This window comes from Ochotona curzoniae, unplaced genomic scaffold, assembly GCF_017591425.1.
Source record: "Ochotona curzoniae isolate NIBS_2020 unplaced genomic scaffold, NIBS_Ocur_1.0 contig_50, whole genome shotgun sequence".
In the NCBI taxonomy this organism is placed as follows: Eukaryota; Metazoa; Chordata; class Mammalia; order Lagomorpha; family Ochotonidae; genus Ochotona; species Ochotona curzoniae.
In genome coordinates this window covers 7636112-7660397 of record NW_024466446.1, presented here as the reverse complement: position 1 = coordinate 7660397, position 24286 = coordinate 7636112, and the positions used below count along the sequence as shown (strand labels likewise).

Sequence of the window (24286 nt, the reverse complement as noted above, 5' to 3'; positions counted from 1 at the left end):
CAAGTGCACGGATTGGCTCACCTTTTTCCGAGCATGTCACAACTTTCTCATGGAAGTCTACTACTCTGCTGATTTATAATCAGGTCTATTTGTCTTTCCCAGAAGTTGTGACACACACATAAGCTCCTAGCAATATGATTTCTAGACTTGACTACTTCTTTATTTCACAACTTCACAGAGGCAGTTGGTTACAACTATACTTTCTGTAGAGTGAAGGATACCGATTGTCTTGAAGACCTGCCTTTAAGAGAATATCCTTTACTGATTGAATATGGAACATTGAACTATCATTCCTGAACTAATCAATCATGGCTGTAACCCCTAACTTATTTAGCAAAGTCCCACTGTACAATCAACTGTGAGTAAATCACCACCAGAGGAAGAAGTTGGCTAAACTTGTACCTGTCACCTCATTTTCATGGGAACAGCAAAGTTCTGAGATTTCTGTAGTGGCAAAGATGCTTGGGCTCCTTGGTGGGACAAGCCCACTTACAAGGTGCTTTGTTCTTAGAAGCTGTGGGTGGCTGGAAACCCTTTGTTCTCTCATGCAGTCAATTTGAACTGGGCTGACAAGCTTACAGCTCCATACTGAGGTAAGAAAATGCCACCATTGTCTGGGACCTGACCAGCCTGCTTCTTCCATCCTGAAAAAAAAAGGCCATTTAGAAGCCCAGCAGCCATGACCAAAAGAGAAGACTGCCATTTCCCACTGTGCTGCCGTGCTGGTAGAAAACATCCCAGCCTGAGGAGGGAGCCTTGTGAGGTTTTCCTAATGAGATTGAATAACTGGACCATGGATGATGGGAATCTGGGTGTTGGCAACCGGAAAGGCCAAGGGGTAAAAAAATGAGAACAAGGCAGAGAAAGTGCAGCCAAACCAACAGAGTGAAGGAGAGGGGTGGAAAACTGGGACAGACATTGAGAAAGAAACGACTGCGCTCAACCGCTGATTTCCAAGAAATGAACCTGAGAGTTACAGAATCCTAGTTGCATTTTAGAGACAGATAACCTAGTCCAAGATGGTCTGGCAGACCCTGTAGCGTAGGTAGTCCAGCAAGCATTCTTATCAGAACTTCTGTTTCGTTAAGCGTGGCAAGGCATTACGACATCTATCGTGTCAGAATCCCTTGGATCTATGGGTAGCTGTGTGTGACTAAGACAGGGGTACCCTGTTCTTCATTCTTCATCTTCTTCTCTCCCTATGAGGGACAAGAAGTGGAGAAAACTAGCATCCCTTCAGGACCAAGAGCAGAGTTCCCTGTTGAAGTCAGCAAAGCAGCAGGGTGTTCAGCACTGCTTCCTGGGACTTCTTGATACACAACAAGAGGAAACCTTAGTGCTGCTGCTCTAACGCCATAAGTAAACCCTGCACAGTCTCATGCTTTGCGCAAAACTAAAACAAAAACAACAGGGTCTCTGGAAACTAGGATTGGGATAGATCACTCAAAATTGATTAGAATTATTTTTGCTACAGGATTAAACAATATCCAAGAGGGAGGTGGGGCAGCTAGGTCAACTAGTTTTGTGGTTATCTGCTCTTGGGTAGATACTAAAACATCCCAAAAGATGTTCATAGGAAACGTCAATTTGCCCTCAGGAGGGAGTGTGACATACCATTACCTGAGGACCATGCCAGGCTAAGCATGCACCTGTCTGGGGAGGGCGCTCCTGGGGTTGTTCTCACTTGAAGCTATTCTAAAGTAGGGCAAAAAGGATTGGTACCCAAGTAGCAGCTTGGGTGAGCATTCCTTCATTTTTCTTGCTATACCAGATCTCCTTGTCTAGGAAAAGTTGTGAATGAATGAGCACAATTCCGCATTACTACAACACCGTCCTCCTGTTACCCACTGGCTCTGAGTGAAATGGTCAATTGGTCAATTGGTTAACAAGCTGAACAGACCTCATTTGCTTCTTTATTTTTGAAAGCAAAGGCCTTTCAGTTCTCATTTCGACGGCCTGATACAACAGCAAGTACACACAGGTATTTACATTTCTCTAGAGAAAAATACAAACAGTTATTTTGGAAACTTGCTAATGAAGAACTGAGTTTAGAAATGTGGATCTCTTACTGAAGTGGTTATTTACTGCTCGGAAAAAGCAGCTGTGCTCAAGCATTCTTCAATGTCTCAGAATTCAACTCTATAAACATACAGTGATGTAATTTCTCCCTAATCTCTCCTTACTTTGGGGAGCAAGGAGACTGGAGTGAAGACATTCATGAAAGCTACGGAATTCTTGAAAAAGACAACACTAACTCAGTGCACTTACCATGTTAGAAACCCTGAGTACTTTTGGGCTATTAAAGCCAAATTCTAGGGCCCAGTACAAAAGCCTAGTGGCTAAAGTCTATGCCTTGCATGTGCTGAGGTCCCCTTAGGGACCAGTTTTTATCTCAGCTGCTCCACTTCCCTTCCAGCTTTCTGTTTGTGGCCTGGGAAGGCAGTAGAGGACAGCCCAAAGCCTTGGGACCCTGCACCTGCGTGGGAGACCCAGAAGAAGCACCTGGCTCCTGGCTACAGATAGACTCAGATCTTGATGTTGAGGGAGTGAAGCAGCAGATGGGAGATGTTTCTTCATCTCTTTCTTTTTGTGAAACTGCCTTTCCAGGAAAAATAAATAAATCTTTTTTTTTTCAATTAAATTCTAATAGGAGATGGAGCACCCTGGTACCAGGATGCAGGATGCTGTGTAATTCCATGCAACAAACTCCTCCAACAAGCTCATGAAGAAGGTCTCTTCTTGCTCCTAGTGCTCTAACGGTGAGTTGAAAAATAGTAGATAAATGTTGTCCTTATTCTAAGGAGTAACTGATGTTCAAAAAGTTTCAGAGTAACACTTTCAGACCCATGTTTACAGGAGGGAGCAAAGCCACATTTGGGTTTTCTACCCCTTAGCTACTAGCAGACATAAAGAAGCTAACACATGGGCAATCCCTTAACAAGGTCATCCCAGTAGACTCTGGCCCACGTACCCAGAGGAAGTCAAAATTTCTCAATTTTCCTAGCCATCTCCTCAACCTCTTTTCAGGGCTGAAGCTAGACCATTCTCAATGGTAAAGGGAAGCTTGAGTCATTAAATCTAAAAGTTAAAAAACAAACCCAACAACTTCAAGTTGAGTCGCAAGTATTTATCTGGAACAAAAGAGTATTTGGCCAAGACGCAGGGTACATCGGTAGGGTAGATTCCATTTTCAGAGCCCCCTCATTTCATTGTCCACTTGTTGAAGCAGAGTGCCAAGCACTAACTCAGTACCAGTTATCAAATGCCTACTTTGCACCAAGCATTATGCTTGCCCTAGAGCTAGAAGCACTACTCTAATCCATAGAAAACAATAAAAGAAGGGCATGGAAGGTGACAAATTAAGTCAGCGCCTACTCTTTCGCCAGGTGCTTCTCCTATGGAATTCTCCTAGAAGAGACTCTCCCTACTTCACAAACCTGAACCAAGACTAAATCATTTGTGTTGAGCCATACAATTCGGATAGGAGTGATATTAGCATGCCAATGGATCTAAAGCAAACACTCCATTAAAAAAATTTTTAGGAAAGTCGAAAGCAGAACGAATCACCCATTATCCCATCACTTCAATGTAAAAGCTGCTCACCCTTTAAAGAATTTCCATCTCACTTTTTTTTCTGCACATAGGTTAATTTTTAAATTTTTAGAAATGTATTTTCTAGTTGAAATCAACGCATGCTATAATTCCACTTCACTGAACTATGACACCGTTGACTGTGAAACACTCTGTTATTCTACATAAGCACCAGAATGAAAAAACACTGTCAATTATACAGTGTCTCTGTGAGATATTTCCAGATTTCAGCAATGTTAAAATGTAAAGTTACAAAAAAAAAACCCTCAAAAATCAGGTGTCATAGTTAGTGGCTTATTCTGTATTCCATGTTGCCCTGCCTGAGTGATGGGCACAGATGACCCCAAAGGACAGTTTGGGTCTTCCACATATTGGACAAGCTCTTACACCAGCCTGGGAGCTTCCTTTACAAGGAAAAAAACTCTGTTTCATTTCTATACACACTTGTTGCTTTGTTTTATGTATCTGGTACTCTAGAAATATTTTTTGGTTGAATGAACATAATGAAAGCTTGCAAAAAAAAGGTTACAGACAAAGCAAGGTAAGAATGTCTAGAGGCCTGAACAATGGTGGAGGTCTATGCTTTGTGTGGTGGGGAGGGGAGCAAGCATTTCATGTGGCTATTAGTAGGAAAGCAGAGCGAGGAGGAGCTGGATGGAACTAGAATCCAGAAGCAATGGCTCACCCTCCTTCTATTACCTCCTACTTGCTGCTTAGGTCCCTACTTTTTTTCCAGATTTATTTAATTATATTGGAAAGTGAAAGAAGGAGAAGCAGAGAGAACAGTCTTTCATCCACTGATTCACTCCCTAACTGGCCGAATGGTTGGAGGTAAGCCAATCCAAAACCAGGAGCTGGGAACCTCTTCCAGGTCTCCCACGCTGGTGCAGGGTCCCAAGGCTTTGCGCTGTCCTTGACTGCTTTCCCAGGTCGCAAGCAGGGAGCTGGATGGGAAGTGTGGCTGCTTGGATTAGAACTGGTCCCCATATGAGATCCTGGTGCATGCAAGGTGAGAATTTAGCCCCCAGGCTATAGTGCCAGGTTCAGGCCCCTATTTTGTAATAGTCTTCTCAAGTTTAGCATCATAACACTTTTGTAATTTCTCATAGACATTCATTTCAGTTTAAATATTGATTTAGATGTGTTAGGGGACACCATCTCCTAAGACTAAGTAACTTCTAGGTCGGCAATAAGTAAGCAGCGAATGGAAGACACTCATGGTTTTCAGAAGTTGAAAAGCCCGTATTGCATGGAGAGTGTCTCTTCTGCTAATAGAATGTTTCACTGCTCCAGGAAGTAAAAGATGATGAAAGTTGGCATATTTGGCAGCTCATGTTTCTATGGAAATTTATCCAGGATGTGCCTGAATCTGGCAAAATGTAATTAGATAAAAGAAACTCAGTCAGCTTCGGTTCTCCATGATGCTTCTGGTAAAACACAAGATGTCTCCATGCTGAGAATTGCTGAAATTTCTTTAATTCTTCCTGCTCCTCATGAATGTGTCTACTACGTGTGAAGGATTGTGGTCTCCAAGAGATGGTGGATCCAAGTTACTGTGAGGATAGAAAGACTACACTGACCAGCACGCGGGTGTTCTATCTACAGCGAAGTGCACACAAGGCCGAGGGAATGGAAGTACTGGCAGAGATGTAGAGGCAGGTGCTATCTGATCAGAGTTGAAATCCAGGAGAGAGCACCCTGGTGGTTTGGGTGTGAGGTAGGGGGAAGAGGTTCATCAGGCTAGACTCCAGGAAGGAGGGGTTCCTTTCCTCTGGGCCTTGAAGGACACAGAGCCACTGGCATACGGGAATGGGAGCAAGAATTAGGAGAGGCAAGGCTTGCAGAGACACAAGGACTCTCCCATGACTTCCTTTTCCAAGGGATGTTTATTGTTTAGGAAGAAGAGACACTGTTGCTAGGGCCTGTCTATGGGGTATGAGAGCGCTGGGTCTGTGAAGTGATTCTTGCCTTGGGCTGACCAGTTTGGGTGTCACAAATCATACCAAACCCCGGGGGAGGTTAATGCCAGGAAAATATGATTGGATTTCATGCCTCTTAAGTGTGAAATTTTAGAGGAGAATTGTAAAAGCTCAAGTCGGATACGTAACAGAACATCTGAAATCCACAGCTGGTAACTAAGACATGGACAGCAAGCAACAACACAACAGCCCTGGTCTGGACTCCAGGAGCCGTGGGGACACCTCACTTACCATGCACGTGGATGCCATTTGGTTGAAAGGAAGAGTTTGTTTCTGGTTGAAAGGACTTCAGGTGCGCACCGGAGAGCTGCTGGGGATGGGGTGGCGGCGCTCTCTGCAGGATGGATGAGGGAGCTGGGACTCGCCGGGGACTGATGTGGTGGTGAGGAGATGGGACTGAAGGCACGAACCTGAGAAAACACCAGTACAGATCGCCACGTGAGCGACGTGAAGGAGCAGTCACAAAGGGAAACTCCCCAAAGCCAAATCCTAACTTCTCACTCTAACTACACATGCAGGTGGCAACAGCTTGCTTTGAAAAAAGAGACCTTTCTCTCCTGATTCTCCTCGCTGGAATCCCAATTGAGATGCTGAAGGAATAAAAGAAACACACAAAGGGAAGAGTCGGTACAGTTTGAATTTGCGAAGCTTCTTAAACTACTTTTCAAACACTCTGGGTTTGGTACAATTCAAAGCACATTTTTACCAGGCCTCTTCTTTCTTTTTTTTTTTTTTCCCTGCTAATTTTTAAATCCGTTTGCATTTTAGGGGGAAATGTGATCCGTATGTGGCTGAATCATTTACACTTAGCTCATAAACATTTTGTTTTGTAAGACATATCTGAGGTCCAAGAAGTGTTACAAGTCTTTATTACATGCCTCTCAAATCCCGTTCTCTCTAAACAATACATCTTCTTCTGCCAAGAACACAGGAACTTAAACTTCAAAGGTCAAGGGAGGTTGGAAACCCAGAATTCAAGAGATCTGTGTGGGTTCTGGGTTTGGCAAAGAACATTCCAGAGGGTGAAGTAAGAAAAGATGTAAGAACATTTTTTTACACTTGCATGTGCCCATCAGACTCTCGGTCACTTTTGAGGGGGTACATGTTATTGGCATTTAAAGAAAGCTACATCATCAAGTAGCCTGACACACAAAAGGGATGTCTATATGTCGATCTTCTAATAATAAGTGAGAATCGGCAGGGACCAGTTCGGTAGGCTTAAAACGATGGTTTATAACTACGGTGGGAAAGGGGAGGTACAGTTGGGCAATGCCCACTGAAAACCAAAATAATAACTGTTTGCGAACTGGATGGGGGCTGGCACAGGTGTGGCAGAAACAAGGAGTAGAGACTGAATCCAACAACACAATTTAAGCAGGCTACATTGATAATGGATTGCCAGTTCTCCCGCACCTCCCCCAAAGGTCTATCAAACTTTGAGCCCACATTTCTTACATTGCATAGAAAAAAGGATTTGTTGTGCACTCACATGTATAGGCTCCCATCTGTTTACACCACTTGTTTCACGGGAACAAACAACTTCACTTGGCTGGGTTTTTGTGCAGAGCCATCGATGATAAAAAGGGAAGATCAACCAGTCAAGTTCATAAAAAAAAAATGTGAAACATCTTGGACTGGTATAGCTAATCAGAATATATCTCCAATTGTTTCATAGCAGTGAAAAAGCTTGGGATGAAATTCCGTGTTCTTCTCTCTCGTTCCTTCCACTGAAAGTGTGTGTGTGTGTGTGGGGGGGGGGCTATAGAAGCTGAGTGGGAGCTAAGAAGTGAGTTAGGAAAGAGAAGCAACTCTTCTGCATGAACAAGCCTGGTTAACTGGTCACGTACATTGTCATTCTACTGAAAGACAGTAGTCCTATGCCAGGGAAATATGTATTTCCTGAGGATATCATCTTATGCAGAATTATCCTGCAGTGAGGTGCTGAATGGCATGTCAAGAAAACATAGAAAATGAATTCTCTCTTTCTTGTACACTAGGAAGCCTCATACGGAGGCGACTGGAGGTAAATACATCCTTCCTGGACCTCACAGTTTGCTCTGAGATGGTTGGAGGGGATCAAGAATCCCAGATTTTAGGAACAGAAAAAGTCCACAGTATCACCCGACCCCCCCCCCCCGCCCAAATCCCCTGGTTCTTACAGATCTCCAGGGATGGAGGGAGATAGGATTTAAATCGCAAGGCAACCCGTGTCACTACCGAACAGTCACCAATTTTGCCTGGGTTTGTTTTATGGGGAAAGGAGCACAATCTTTGCATCGATTCCCCGGGTCTATGACCTCATTTGGGAGCAAAAGATGCAAGGGGATCCACATGGTTTTCTTGATCTTTCCTTCTGGGGTGTGTGTGTGTGTGTGTGTGTGTGTGTGTGTGTGTGTGCGCCCTGAGAACTCATGGGGCAGAGGGATATGTGGCTGGAGAAGCCAGCAGGAGTTAGTATGAATCTTACACAGTTTTCTGACGGCAGAGAAATCACTTTGTTTCACAATCCCTGACTACTGAGCACAGTAACCATGACTCATGAACATGGGTTTAACTAACAGTGAATAGAAAAGCTGGGGAAAAAAAGGGGGGAAGGGAGCAAAGATCCTGATCAGTATGAAACCTCAGGCCTTCATGTTTGGAGTACCGTGGCCAACAGGTCAGTTATGGTCAGTAGCTTTAGAAGGAGGGCACATGCAACCAAGCAGAAGGAATATTTATTTGAATATTTTAAGAGTCATCTTTAATTCTGGCACCACATCGTTAGAGAAGGTACACACACACACACACACACACACACACACACACACACACGATGCTTTCTTAATTACATATTGTTCTTACTTATTCATTCATGGGCTTTCTAATCCTTGACCCTTACTCATTATCACGACAACACTAAATAAGGAAAAAAAAATGATAGGCACACCAGAGACCCAGGAGAGCAAAATTTATGCCTTTGGCTGACTCTACAATTTTACTTTTGGTGACTCATACTGTATTTGTCTCTCTGTATTCAAATAAATGAGATTATGTGGTATAAAGTAATTTCAAAACATGGGATTTCACTCCATATAAAACAAATCACTCAACAAAAAAAATGAGTCTACATGAAGTAAATGTATTCCCAAAGCAGACTCAGATTTGGAAAAAGAATTAAATATTTTTATACCTATAGGGAAGTGGGACGTGAGGAAATTGATCACGATGATCTATGCCATTGTTAGGAACCAGGAAGTAAATAACTCATCATAGAAATATCCTGTATAAGTGGTGTACAAATAGGATTGATTTTCAAGTACAGCCAAGAGAACCGGTTTTATAATCACCTAGGAATATTTTGTTTGATTTCATTCATTAAATTCTCACCTCTCTACTAATGGACATGTCATTTTCATAAAGCTGGTTACTTTTGAAGCAACTCGGATTCAAAACACAAGTGAACACTGGAGGAGGGCACAGAAGAGATGCTGAGAATCCCTCTGTTAGAAGCAAGGCCATAGGACAACTTTCGAAAATGCTCTGGCAATGCACAGCGAGAGAGATGCCAGAAAATGACCTTAAAAGCCATAAGAACTCGGGACATAGCAAGCAGAGCACACGCAGGTTAGACTAGAAGTTCACCTTTCATAGGACCTTGGTCAAGGTCTTGGAACAACAACAACTTCTAATTATGCACACTTACATGCACATACACATCCCAGAATGAATATGCTCTGAATATTGCGGTCCAAAAAGTTAAGCAAGATTTTGTTCAAAATGGGAAAAGAAAAATGAATTTAAAAAAAAAGATGGCAAAATACAAACTTTCGATTCTAAGCTAGACTTTAATGGTTTACAATTTATCTCCTGTGTAGTATCTCACTCCAGAATTACATCAGATCAAGATGACATCACGCCAATTCATTCCGATTTGCCATGTATCCAAGATTGATCATTTGAGATCCCTTAAGGTCTTGAGCTGACAATTCCGATACTTTATACCACACAGCTTACTAGTCTTTTGTTATACCTTTTCTGCTTCTATGAAGTAGATGATTACTGTGTCAACAGGCCATATCACAGACTAGAATAACAATGGAAGAATCACTCTTACCAGAAACACATCACACAAAAGCAAACCAGAGAACTGACTCAACCATTTCCATTCATTCCGTGGAGGAGTTTGTATAACCTTAGCCTGAGCAATGGTTTGCCAAGAAAGTAAAAAAGGGGCTACAGGGTCAGGTTTTCAAGACTCATGGAAGACTTTCTGGGGGAGAGAGTTTAAAAGCTCTTATAAATATTTATCTTTCAATGCCTTAAAAATGGCTGGTGGGTGGTAGTATTTACTTGGCCCTGGTGCTTAGCTTCCTGAGTTGTCCTCCTTGCTTGCCCCACCCTAACCCTCTGCTGTTATCCAGTTCCTGACTTTGCAATGAGTTGAACCACAGTCAGAATGGTCATCTTTCCACTAACTACACTACTCACCAGTAGACTGTTTCATAGAGCAGGGGGTTTCAAATGAGATGCGGACACTGTTGAGGTTCATCTACAACAGGAGACCACAGATGGACAACTAGGTGACAGAGGTTCCAGAAACCAGGGTGAGCTGAATTTGGATCTTGGCCCTGTCCTTGACTAGCTGGATATCCTGAGTCAATTTTCTAACTTCTCCAAAGCTTGAATTACAAGTATAAAATGAAGATCATCTCAGCTTTCACTGGGCACTGTGAAGTCTGCTCAGGGCACACCTACTGAATTCTGATCGAGCACGTGCCACTTTTCCAAGCATCAGGGAATGATACAGCAAGGGACCCAGATCTCTCTCTTCGTGGAACTGACATTTTCCATGGGTGGTGGCAAGCAATGAACAAATCTAGGTAGGCAGTTTATGTTTTGGGAAAGAGAAATGAGGAGAGGGGGAAAAAAAAAAAGAGAAGGGGAGATATGGTAAGTCAGGGATACTAAAGTGCTTAAAATAAAGAATGCCTGACACCTTTCAGGTGATCACACATGAACAGGGAATGATGGATGTACTGTATAATAAAGGCATCTCTGACATTAATGTGTACTACAGGTGCTTGACAGGTAGAAAGGATTTTGGTTCCAATGCCATATTCAAACACCTAGTGAGTTCTTAATAAAAAAAAAAATTCTGACTCTGACTATTCAGATGTGAAAGCGAAGATGTAAAGAAAGCATTTATACTTCTGGTTAATTTTCTGATTCTATGAACTGCTTTGTTTTTACAAGTATTTACTCCTTGGGCCCGGCATGGTAGTCTAGTGGCTGAAAGTGTTCACTTTGCATGCACCGGGATCCAATATGTGCACTGTTTTGTGTCCCGGCTGCTCCACTTCCCTTCCAACTCCCTGCTTGTGGCCAAGGAGGGCAGCAGAGGATGGCCCAAAGCCTTGGGACCCTGTACCCATGTGGGAGGCCTGGAAGAAGCTCCTGACTCCTGGCTTCAGATTGACTCAACTCCAGCCATTGTGGATCCTTGGGGAGTGAAGCAGAGGATGGAAATTTTTTCTCTTTGTCAATCTGACTTTCCAGTGAAAATAAATAAATCTTTTAAAAATATATTGATTAATGTAAATGGCAGAGAGACAGAGAGGAGAGAGAATCATCCCTCTACTGGCTCATTTTCAGTCCTCCAATATCAGGATAAGGTCAGAGTGAAGCCCTGTGCCTAGAATCCTGTCTTAGTCTCCACTGCGCATAGCAGGAGCCCAGAGACTTGGGCTGTCACCTGCTGCCCTTCCAGGTGCATTAGCAGGAAGCTGGTTGGGAAGTGGAGTGGTACGCTGATGTGGGATGCTGATACTGTAAGCGGTGGCTTAACCCTTGGGTCACAATGCTAGCCGCATGAACGGCTAATCTTGGTCTTGTGTGAGAGTTTCATTTCCTGTTATTGTATTGCCCAGTGGGTCTCCTGAGTTGACAAATTCATAACATCATGAACACTATGCCCGGAAGGGGCACTGACCAGAGTGCCATCTTTTGTGGATGAGAATAGAAGAGGTCTAGAGAAGGGAAAGGATTTGCCCCAAATCACCAGGCTGCTAGCTCTCCACATAGCACAGATACCATTTTATCTCATCACAGCGAGCAAGGCCTGCCTTGTGCAGAGGCAAAGCAAACCAGAGGAGTGGGGCCAGACAAGACAGCAGGGCACCCGAGACTCCATCCTCACCATGGGCAAGGGGTGGAGCAGGCGGAAGTGTGCCGGCATGCCACTACCTTCAGAACAGTCTGGAAATGCAGATGCTGCACTTCCTTTGACAAATCTGTTCAATCCTGAGCTGTGCTTCTTCAGGCATTAACTGTTAGTCTTTCTAGTTGGATAAAAATTTAGGGTAGGATATTTCCCATGGTGTAAAAGTCCAAGGGTTTCTATATCAATTTGCATGTTTATTTCTCTTTTTTTCCACCCCCAAATACCACAAGATGTGTTACAGGTTGCACACATTTCTTTGTATTCTTTTCCTCTTTTTCACTGAATGCTGTTGGTGTAAGCAGTCCTAGATGGCCACAAAAGAGTGGTGTTTTAGCAATGCTCTGGAGATCAACCCTTTGAAAACATGTGTGTTTACACCAACAGCTAAATTAAATGTTGGCTGGTGTGTATTTTGTAGTTTCCCTATCTCCCCCTTACTGGGGTTATGGACCTCCCAAAGAAGGCTGTATGCATTAGAACAGCTTGTTTCATTGTATTCACATAAAAAATATTATTGATTTTCTGCTAGAGAGTAGAAATAATGGATCCAAACTGATCTACAATGGATTTCAGGAGGGTTTTTTTTTTTTAATTTCCCCAAAGAATGACAGAGTATCGTCTATGGTGGTTTTAAAATTCATCTATGAAAACTAATCAATGAAAAATGGCTTTAGCAGTTGGCAAACCTCAGAGGAGGGAAAAAAGGAAGAGAATCCTTTTCAAAACCTAAAAAGAAAAGCACAGTTTTAAGGATTTCACATCTGATTTAACATCTAAAAACACCCCCCAATGATAATACCCTACTTTGTACAGCCAGACAGCACTCCATTTTAGCAGACTTGAGTGGTCTTTATAACGATTTATGAATCACTTCATGGATTCCTGGCTGACTCATCTTGGTGACTATAGTATCTACTTATACTTCCCTTCTGTCTCAACAAAAGAGACACTTGGACTGAGTTCAATCCAGATTTGTCCCCAAATGAATCACAGCACGTTACTGGGGGAACTGCAAATTGAATTCGGCTTCTGAGACAATCAAGACCAGCTTTTAGTAATGAAGAAACGGCCGCTGGGAAGTATGGGTAATTGCAACACTGTCCATCTGGGTAGGACCACGGGTGGCCAAGAACTATGTGTCTGTCTGTCCTTAAACAGTCCAAAGGCCAAATCTGTCCCCTGGAAGCTGTTTCTGTCTCCTTAGGGAGGCTGGGTCAATATTAACCGCAAGTAATTCATCAGGTTGGGAAAGACCAAGACTCAACAACGATTGCCAGAGGCTCCATGAGAACCACAAAATCAAAGCTGTGATGGTGGCCAGAGGTAAAATGATCGCTACAGCTTTCTCAAGGGGAATCAGATTTGTAATATAGATAGTGTTTGTAGGACCAAACAGGACAGAGTTCAGCAAGAGTTTTCCCACTTGGACATGGGGAGTGCCCGTTGTTAAGTCAGGAACACAAAACAATCACTGCCCAAGGTTCCTGTGTTTTTTCGGATTGTTTTGTTTTACTGGTAAACGCTGAGACAGCATCCTTAGGATTGCAATATGTTCCCTATAGACATGAAAAGGGAGAAGTACATCCAAGAGATGTCAGAGAAAGAAATTATGTAGGATGAAGAGCTGGAGTCCTCTGGAATATCTTGTTTGCAGAATTGGCTGTGAACCAGTTGTTTGTCTCAGAAACCAACATGATGGGAGAAAGAGAAAATTCTGATTCTGCCAAATTCTCTTTCAAAAAAAAATCACTAGCCAAAAGAAAATTTAATCAGAGTGGTTCTAGACATTCATTTTATATATAACCACTATGGGTCAGGACAAAGAATACTATCTCTTGAGATGCTTTGAGTAGGTCAAATCAAAAGGATTAATTCACGGTCCTGAGGCAAAAGGAAGAATCCTTTGTTCAGCATTGTGACAAACATAGCATTCAATCTGATTTGCGAAAGAATCCATCAGATAAAAGAATAACATTCAGAACTGAGCGTAATGAAAATGACAGACAAGAAATAAGAAAAAAGAAGTGCCAGTTTTGTCTAAACATGCAAAAAGGTCTAAGAAATACATGAAACATAAGATAATTCTCTGGTTTCAAAACGAAAACACAATTCTCTAGAAGACTCCGGAAGAACTTGAAGAACAAATAGTGTTTCCGACGAGCATGGACAGGTGCCTTTGCAATCCACTGCTGAATGAGACTTGCCATTAATGTAAAAAGAGTCTAGCGTTTGGCCAGCAATACTATGGGTTGTTCATCTGTATATTTTTCTCGTCGGTAAAACGTCAGGTGACTGTTGTAATTGCCACAGAGGCATCTAGCACTTGACAAAAGAATGAATTGCAGGAAAGAGTGTAGAGTTAAAACATTCATAGTTAAAGGAGGACTTTTGGCTCTTACGGAGCAAAGGGCTTATGACCATTTCATACCTGCAGCAGTCAACACGTGTTGGCTATTGTGGTGGGAAAATGGATCTAGTCAACAAATCACTGGTACTTTGAACATGAATCCCAGCTCAGCCATCTTGCCCCAGGCAGAGAAGACATTTGTTCAGTTGGTGTCCATGGCTAGTGGCCATCATTGCTATATGAGCATACATATTTAGAAACATGACCCTAATCCTAACCTATGAGAAGCATGGCTATAGAAGACAGTGTGTTTTTTTTTCTCATTGCACAGAAAAACATCCAAAGATAATTTCACAGAAAAAAAAAAAACCAAAAAATAAAACAACAAAAAAACCAGCAGAAAGCCTTTGTAATACAAAGAACTTTCCCTCTTTGTGTCTGCTCACCTTAGCAAGGACTGCTCACCATTAAAAAAAACAGTTCTTTCATTAAAGATGGTCTCTGAGCCATCAAGACTCCTGCTCGTCCTGATTCAGGGCTGGAAAAGACCATGATGTGCAGAGCACACGAGAACAGAAACTGCCTGTCTCCTGTCATCCAGAAGGAATACGTGGCTACCTTGATCAGGCTAGCTGGGCCTTTGGCTCCATCCAACCTGCTGTTTGAGAGAAAGCATGAAAAGGAACCATGGACACATTTGAATAATACCATGGCTTAGTCTGAATTCTATTGTTGTCTCCTGCTAATGCACTAAAGGAGAGGTTTTTAAGAAAAGCAATTCTGTTTTATCCAAAGCCTTCTTTGTTATTGTCATGACTCACTTTCATGACTGAAAATCCAAGAGGGCTTAAAAAGAAAATCCTCTTGGGTTTAACAGGAGGCGGGTTTGTTTGTAGTGTAGGAACAACATCAAGATGGCTGACTTGGCACTCAGAGGCCCAGATGACTTCCTTGGCACTTAAAAAAGACTTTATTTGATGGACACCCTAAAAGTTGGTTGCTAATTAATCTAAGATGAAAAACTAAAGCACTTTAAAATAAAAAAAAAATACCTGGAAAATAAACTCTAGTGAACAATTCCTGGAAAATAAACTTGAGTGTAATGAGGAGTCAAGCTGTTTGCTGGAGGGAGTGCCACATGAGGTTCCATCATGCTTCCAGCTTTCCCATGAAGGGACCTTGTGGAGAACATGGAGGTGGAGGAACAGAAACTATATGTTGAGGAATACCGTCCCAAAGCAAATAACGGAACCACAGTAGTAACAGTACCTTGCAACCACATGCATTCATTTCACAGAATTCCTGGGAAAAGGCAGACAGCAAGCCTCCAGAGGCTTCCACTGTAGGAGATTGTAAGAAAGTCTGTCAATAGACTGAAGTTTCAAAGAATTAAAGTCAAAGAAGAAAAATAGAACGGAGCTAATGTACAGAGTAAACTTGGGGAAGGGAAGGATTTTTTTTTAAGGTTTAATTATTTCATTGGAAAGGAAGATTTACAGAGAGAAGGAGAGACAGTGCAAGATTTTCCATCCCAAATGGTTCACTCCCCAAATTGCTGTAACATACAGAGCTGAACCATTCTGACTCAGCCTTTAGAAGCAACACGTGCAAAAGTTCTGGGACAGTATGAGTTGCTGAATTCTAGAAGAGTAAGTGGGCCAGTGTGGACGTAGAGGAAAAACAGTAGGAGAATTTAGCTGAGGCCAGATCATCAAAGACTGTGACTACCATAAAATGCAGTGTGGATTCAACTTCAAGTGCGATGGAGGCACGGGTTGATTTATATCTTAAAGGAGGAGCTCTGTGGAACAAAGGCCCTGGGTGTGCTATTATGCTAAAGAGGTGGTGATGGAAGATTCTGGGTAGCCACAGATGGATGTAAAGATAACAGTTAGGAGGAGATGTGAAAAGATGGTGGCTTGAATTGGAGTGAAGAAGTAGTGTTAAGTTTGTGATGTATTTGGAACGTTGAGTTACATATTCAACAGATATGACAGCATTTGGGAAAAGGAAGAAGTCAAAGTTGATTCCTAAGACTTTTAAGCTTTTTAATAGTAAGTTGAAGAAAACCTTGTAGGTTTAACTCTCAATTTCCCTCTATTATCAAGAAACAGATTTAGACTTGGAAAATGATGTTCATACAATTTTGCAAACTCCATGGATGCTTAATTCTGAAACAGAGAAGATGAAGGAAACCAGCTTGCTAATGTTTTGGTGAACAACCTGAAGCCAGGGGCCAGGAGCCTCCTCTGGAACTTGAAGTCAACTTTCACGGCTTTCCCAGTCCATATACAGGGATCTAGATTGGAAGTAGAGCAGTCAAGACAGGAATTGACAACCATATAGGATATGAGTGGCGAGGCAGAAGCTTAGCCTTTTATACCACAGTGCGGGCCCCAAGGATGCTACAGTTATTGATCCTGAATGTCTGTGGAAGCCACATTTCCAGAATGAAATCGACTTGGCAATGAGTTGCTAAAGGAGCACAATAGTGTGACTTCTTTACAGAAAGTGTTGCTGCCTACCATTTTACTGTAAGAAGATGTGGGTGTTAACATACATAGCTCCTGAGGCTTAAGTCTGGTGTTTTCACTGTGGCTTTGCTCGATTATTTTGAAAGAGCAAGACTGACTAAGGTTATTGTCTTGCTTGTGGTGATTTGCTGCCCTAAGTTCGATATGGTTCGAAGTAGTTACTTTCCCACATGTTGGGAAGCCTTCTCAGCACGCTGCTCACAGTCCTACCATGCGCACCTACATGAAGGCCTAGCCACGTGGACAATCTTGACCACATCCATCATTTTGATGATGTACAGGACACGTGTGAGGCCAAATGTGTTACAGCGCTGAGCTCTCATGCCCAGAAGTTCATTACTTAGCACAGAGGTAACTGTGTTTTTTTTTTTTTTGGATATATAATGACTCATCAAAGCTCTCGTAAGTCATGACTGTAACAAAATACAAGCTTGGCATTGTTGAGGGATAAAACTGTACTTTCAATTTATACTGAACAGGAAGAGAACATAAGCTGTACTGTGCTGCCTCAGCAGACTGGGAGGGACAAAGGGCAACCTTTAGTTGCTTGAAGACCACATGAGCCAATTTTCCGTTTCTTCTGCTGTCAGGCACATAATGAATGGGTAACTCTTTGCAGGTAGACAACAGACATGAAGGGCACTTGGGGTACAGGCTTTGTTGGCCAAGAGATAAAGCCCAAATATTTAATCTGGATTATAAAGTCATCCTCTTCTTTATATACTGAGCTCCCCCTCTGTTCTCTCTTCTTCTAGCTTTTAGACACAACCCTTCTTTTGCACAACTTTCTTGCTTGTAGACCTGCAGCTTTCAGGAGTCTCACCCTGAATCTCTTCCTCTTTTCCTTTCTTTTCAGTTCTGGGCAAAGCACTCTTTCGGTACGCCTCCATATTCCCTAGTATGATCCCTTCGCACTAATCCAAGCTACAATTCCTGCAATGACTTGGTTGTCTCCAAGGAGATCCCAGACTTAAAAGGGCAGGGCTCCTGTTCAGCTTATTTCCCTCTGACTACATCCTCAGAGTCCAGCCTTGCCCCTAAATACCAGCTAAGTGAAAGACTCAACAGACATAAGGAAGGAACATATTTATATAAGGACTGATACTTCTGTGATGTTTATGATCTTTGTGCTCATACTGGGAGATAATTAAAAAGGCACAGGGAAGATTCTGTGTGTATGTTGTGGGTCTATGAAAAAGCTGAGTGGCTGAAGATTTCAATGACTCCAAAAGTTCAGAGGAGGGAGAGCTACGAGGAAGCAGGTGCTCAGATGCTACAAATTATGGAAGAAGGATGAGTAACAGGCTTCTAATATTCAAGACCAAAAGAAAGCTGTGTAGACAACATTAGCTCTGGATGGTAGGGAGAAAGTCTGAGCAATATGTTTGTGCATGCATGCTTAAATCTACATATCAGTACAATCAGGTATTATAGCAAAGTGTGCCCTTTGTATAAGATGGTGGGTGGGATCTTTGAGTATCAGGGCAACAGCCCTTCTCACCAACAAATGAAAAGGACTGCTTCTTTGTGGGAGCCTCCTAACTTTGCATGGTGGGACTTGACAATGAACTGCTTGCTTTCATTGGTCCTGGTGCCTTACCAAAGTTTCTTTAGACCACACCGTAGATCACTCAATGTCCAGGGGTCTCTGGACACTGGAAGAAAACTTCCAGTAGTGAGATGACATAAAACAGGCAATAAGAGTCAAAGGGGTTGAGCAGAGAGTCTGTCTGTGAGTGCATGAGAAGCAGAGAATATTTCCCAAGCTACCCAACGAGCTAAGCAAAGAAGTCCTCAGTCAGACGCAAAGCTTGAATTGAGAGGCAGAAACAAGCAAAATCAAAGAACAGTGAGCAGGCTGGCTTGAACAGAAGTGAAGTACTTGAATGAAAATTGTGCCATTCAATGGAAAACAACAGTTGCCTTTACCCTTAGCATCCAGACCAGCAATGTTCCCAAAAGAGGAATTAGAAGGCGATACCTTACAGGGGTTAGTCCTGGCAACTGAAAGACACAGAAAGACCACACGTGTGTCAGAGAACCTAGGATGCTAGCAATATGACAGCTGAAAGAACTATTGAAGAACAGGGCCTGGTGCACTGGCCTAGTGGCTAAAGTCCTCACCTTGAACACACCGGGATCCCATATGGGCTTCTGCTCTAAGCCTGGCAGGCTCCGCTTCCCACCCAGCTCCCTGCTTGTGGCCTGGGAAAGCAAAGAAGGATGGCCCAAAACCTTGGGATTCTGCATCCACATGGGAGACCCAGAAGAGGCTCCGGGCTCCTAGCCTGGGATTGGCGCAGTTCTGGCATTTGCAACCACTTGGGGAGTGAATCACTGGACAGATGATCTTCCTCTCTGTATATCTGCCTTTCTAATTAAAATAAATCTTGTAGAAAAACATTGAAGAACAGTAAAGCTTCCCAACATTTGATAAGGACTCTAAAAGTTCACACTCCTAACATGGTGGAGATGCTTCAGCTTTCTCCAAAACATTTATTCCCAGTATTTGTTGCTGCTGATTCATGTACTAAATTGTACAGTTCCCCAAAAGACTGCATCTTTTTGGGAGATAATGGGGGAAGGCAGTGATTTTTTTTTTCCTGTTAAGATGAATTTTGAAAATGTTTTTGCCAAATTTGCTTTGTAGAATAGGAATACATATGTATATATACTATTTTCACATCCTTCCTTCCACATCAGGTTTCCTCTGACTCAGAAAGGAGGCTCCTGAGAAACCTACTGGATGTGGTGTCACCATGGGCAACTGTCATGTGATGTAAAAAAGTCACATGACTGCACAGCCCACCCAGGTTGTGTCCTTCCATTCCCATGTGCACATTTTCTTGTGCCACAAATCTAGGTGACTTTTCTAGGAGTTACGTTTCTCTGTTTCAAAAAAAAAAAAAAAAAAAAAGGGTGGGGTGGGGGATTCTCATCCCTGTTATTTCTGGTCTCATAGACATATTTTGAAACCCAACAGATGACCATTTCCAAAGACACCGAGTTCTTCTCATGGAAAGCCACCGGCGTTCGCATGAAATGCTCCTGGCTCTTACACAGCAAAACACCACTTCCCAGAAACAACTCAAGTCAGCAGTAGGTGATTGCTATGCCATGCTGCTTAAAACTGCTGAAACGATGCATCCACTCGATGACAGAAATGGAACCTCACTGAATTGGTAGAGCTTGTTTTTCTTCTTCTCTGATGGCAACGATCAAAGAACCCAGTGCTAACTGGGTAGATGTGGCTGGTGGGCCTTTCCTGACCTCTTCAGTGACTCAGTCCATTTTTATGAACACGCCGAAGCTAAGCAAATGATGAATCGATGCCCACAGAGCGGGAAAAGATGCCAGTTTCCCCACTAAAAATCGCAACGTGCGATAAACCTGTTTCCGCTAAGAAAGACTGCTGAAGTTTTCACTGGGGGATTTCCCAGGCAAACAGAGGCACAGAGATAGAAACCCAAAGCGGGAAGGTAAGCACACTTCCTCTCAGCATGTTTATGGTGGACACAAACGCAAACACAGTAAGTCAGGGCTGTTCCCTGTCATCCCCTCTGCAGACCGGAAGGAAGTGATAACCCACTCAGCACACTCACACTGGCCCAGGGACAGGACACACACATCCTGAAGGAAGAACGCAGCCACCACGGTGCCAAGCTTCTTTTCCTTCACCCTTCCTCTCCATTTCCACAATTATTTACATTTTCACTGATCCTTTGGCTTTTAAACTTTACTTGCTCTGGGCTCAGTGAATCCAAAAATCTCATGATGTGTAAAAAAAAAAAAAAGCATAGGAACACCACATCACTGCACATTCATGCAGTTTGCAGCTACTGCCAGAGAGGTATAGAGTGAATCTAAACACTGTGCAAAGTAAACGCCCCCAAGACCTTGCAGAACTGTAAGTACACCAAAGGACAACGAAAACCAAAATTAAAATAAATAAATAAAAATATGGCCAACTTCACTGGATCCAAGGAGACTTAAAAAATCACGAGAGTTAAATGCATAATGCAATCCTTATTGGATTCCTAATTATCAAGAGGAAAGAGAAAGAAAAAGACAACCCCTTCAGCTCGAAAGGGGTAGTCCACAAAATTGGAGAAATTTTAATCATATGTGGTGAGCTCTACTTTAGTAATTGAGGGTAATGTCGATGACACTCACAAGTATTTGTCCAATGCTTCAGAAACAATAGGCAAGCAAATGAACTGATTTCCCAAGCCACGATTGGGTAGAAGCAAAGAGAAAAAGAGTGAATGCAAGGTGCATGGGTGCTCGCTGTACCATCCTTGACATTTTTTAAGAGGGGCTTGAAAAAATGAAACCCAGGGAATCAAATAAAAGTTTAAACAAACCCTAAGTATCAGGAATAGTGAGGGAACTTGCCCGCAGCCAATCAACGATAGCCAGAGCTGAGAGGCAACCTGGTGTTTGGGTTCTGATGGCTGTTGTCTCTGACTTTTGCTGCACTTTCTTTCAAAGTCTCCGCGTAAAAAGGAGGCACACTGGTTGCACGTCTCTTATGCTCTGATCACGGTGATGAGGCGACAGAGAGAAGGGGAAGTTCCCACACATTGTGTCTGAGGCTCACTGCCCCACGGAGTATGACTCTCAACCAGCCCAAATGCAATGTGATGATGAAAAGCCCATAGCGAATACCGTTTAACACCCAACTGGAAATTGCATCAAATGCTAAAAGGAACAGGCTTATTGTCTCAATTTATAAGAATACATCAAATAATTGGAAGGAAAGATTGCCTGTCTCCCGTGTTTGTGAACTTAATGGGTGGATATCATCCACACTGCTTTGCTGATGGCGCCTGTGGGAGGAGGCTAATGATTTGTTTACGCTTCACCAGTACCTGGAACTGTTAAAGTAAGGCTGAACTTGTGATTCCTATTTCTAATTGCCCAACAGACATAGTCACCCTGATCTTTTACAATCTCCTAAAACTTCTAAAAGCCATTGTACTGTTACTTCTCTTCTCATACCACCTTCTTTTCAACCACACTCTTTCTTTACTTTCCATTTCTTTTTTCACAGTTTTCCATTTTGGAACCCAGGGGTGCAACTCAAGAATGAATCTTGCCTTTTGTCTCTTTACCCCATTTATTATTAACAACTAGAGGTTCTTAAATACATTGTCCATCCTTCTTTATTGAACTGCACATCTTCCTATCTCCCACAGAGATCTCTCTGTGTCCTTCCCGGCCCTTCCTTCAGCCTAAATTAGTGGCTTCTTCCGAGTTCTTTCTCTACAATATCAGTCTGATCATGCCTCTCTCCTGATACAGAGTCCACAATTATGTTTTATTTCCAGTCGGATGAGGAAAAATTCCTTAGACACAAAGCACATGAGCCTACATGAGCTGAACCCCTACCATCTGGACTCTATCAGCATTGTGCAAATGTCCTCCCTCTTGTTCACATCTTCTGGCTGGCTGGAATGCTATTCTGATGCATCCACCTGGAAAAGGCTTATTCTTCAAATGCCTAGATCACTGTGTCTTCCTTTCCCACACTGCCTAAAGCAGAGTTAGGGATATCCTCTTTAGGCTCCGGAGGCATCTGTATTTTATCATCTAGCTAAACTGTCTGTTCTGCTTTGTTTACATGTCTGTTCTCATGACTAATACTTGCATGGGCAGGAGTACGGTTTTCAAATCTTTCCATCACTGATACAACATCTGACAGCAGGTACTCAATTGAAGTTTATTAAACAAACAAAAGCGTTATTAATAAAAATGGAAACAGGCATAAATCAAAAGATATATGATTTATCAGTCCGAGGATACACATTAAACTCAAAGTCGAGGCCAAGAACAATTGAACCACAGATTGATGATAAAATCCAAGATTCAAAATGCTTCATGAGGCTATCTATTCAACCCATTATTTTGTTCTCCAAATGCTACCATTGCAAGATTGCACAGAGGTTCCAGAAAGAACCTAAGACTAACATCTGGGTGGATCAAATCAGGCCAAGATGCCAACAGAAGAGGGGTGGGAACAGGTGTTGGCCCTCGCTGCACACCACGCAGAGAGAGGGGCTAAAGTGTCCAATCTCCTGTCTAACATGCTGGCACTGATTCAGCCTGACATCTTGCCACTGGGCAAAAGAAGTTCAGCAGGAGATGGGGGACATATGGGGTGGAAACTCACATTTTGGCTCCACAAAAAGCACACTCGGGTTTGGGGAGCAGAAATAGAAGAAAGGGTCTCAAATGCCTTTGGATTTGATGGGGGGGTGGATTTAGAAGAAAATAGAAATACCATAAAGATGGTAGTCATTAAAAATTCACTCTTTCCCCCTCCCCAGAAACCCAATGTAAAAGTAATTGCAAAATAAAGTATTCAGTGAGGGGCACTCTTCTGGTTGCCCATATAACAACCTGTATCTCTTTAAGTGCTGTCCCCAAGCCAACATTACTGACTATATGCCAAGGGCATCCTCTTACATCTGGGAAACATTTCAACCTGCACACATGTTGCCTTAACACTGAGTCCCTGAAAGAGAGGAACAGTGGAAAAGACAGGGAGATGCAATGTATATTTCTAGCACTTGACACTTCGGTTGTTATTGCCAGTATCATTTCATTTGTTTTTTTTTTCCCCCATGGCAAAAATATAACAGATAATGAGATATTTGGTCCATGTGCTTTGTGTATGTTACTTTCAAAAATGTCACCTTTGGGGAACCCAACCCACCACCAGATTATTAATAAAATGCAGCAACTGTCAAAGCACTTCTCCGTGGAGGGAGGCTTGGCGGCGACACCTATTACGAGAAAGGGAGACAGATGGCCTTACCTCTCAGCTCCTGCGTCCACAGCTGCGAGTGGAGGTAACTGGGAAGAGGGGTTGTGGGGGCTCCCCTGTACATTATGTCCCGGAGAAGGGTGACTGACAGGATGCGGGGGTGGCACGGCCCCAGCAGCTGTTCCGCTTCGACTTGAATGATTGCTGGAGAAAATGGGAGCTGAAAGCAAGGGAGAAGAAGAAGGGTGAGGCTGTGCCCGAGTGAAGCCGGCATCTTCTAGACTCCGAAGGGCTGACAGCTAGCATATTTTAGGGGCTTGTTTGTTTTTCTCTGGGTGGCTGGCAGGGAACTGTGCTCCCCTTCTTAGGTATACACAGCTTTTGTTTTCTCAGTAGAGCAGCTTCCTTGGTGAAGGGGCCTCCATGACTGCTTCCAGAGCTCACATGGGCTGTTGCTGGTTCCTCCCCTAGAGGTAGCTGTGCCCTGCCAGCTCCCCACCTGGGCATTCTATAATCAGGCTTGTGCCATTCATATCTGGGAGAAGGTCTCTGTGGTGACATGTTGCACTCATAGGACAAGAGAGTCAGGTGGCATCGTGTTGAGAAGGGCATGGGACAGGCCTACTTCTGTCCCCTGCCCCAGTAATGGCTCACTCTAGATCAGGTCTTTCTGGGTCCCTGATACATCAGTATAATGAAGCTGGAACTGCTGTGACCCAATAGGGCCCTACATCGACTTGCGAGTCTAACTAATCAAGGTACCACTCGGGAGAAGGAATGAATATAGTTGGCTTTCACCTAGGAGTCCCCTGCAACATTAGCACATAGGAACAAGGGATATCCAAGGCAACTTTGGGATCTTTC

General features: G+C 43.0%; 1 protein-coding gene across 1 annotated transcript in view; it reads right to left on the bottom strand.

The window, feature by feature from the left end:
• GLIS3 (GLIS family zinc finger 3) overlaps window positions 1–24286 on the bottom strand; it is a 377681-nt gene that overhangs the window by 15952 nt on the left and 337443 nt on the right. The window contains exons 7-8 of the mRNA XM_040988900.1: window positions 23474–23642; window positions 5802–5980 (exon numbers count right to left, since the gene is read on the bottom strand). Coding sequence (XP_040844834.1) covers window positions 5802–5980; window positions 23474–23642 — 348 coding nt within the window. The remainder of the gene's footprint in view (window positions 1–5801; window positions 5981–23473; window positions 23643–24286) is intronic.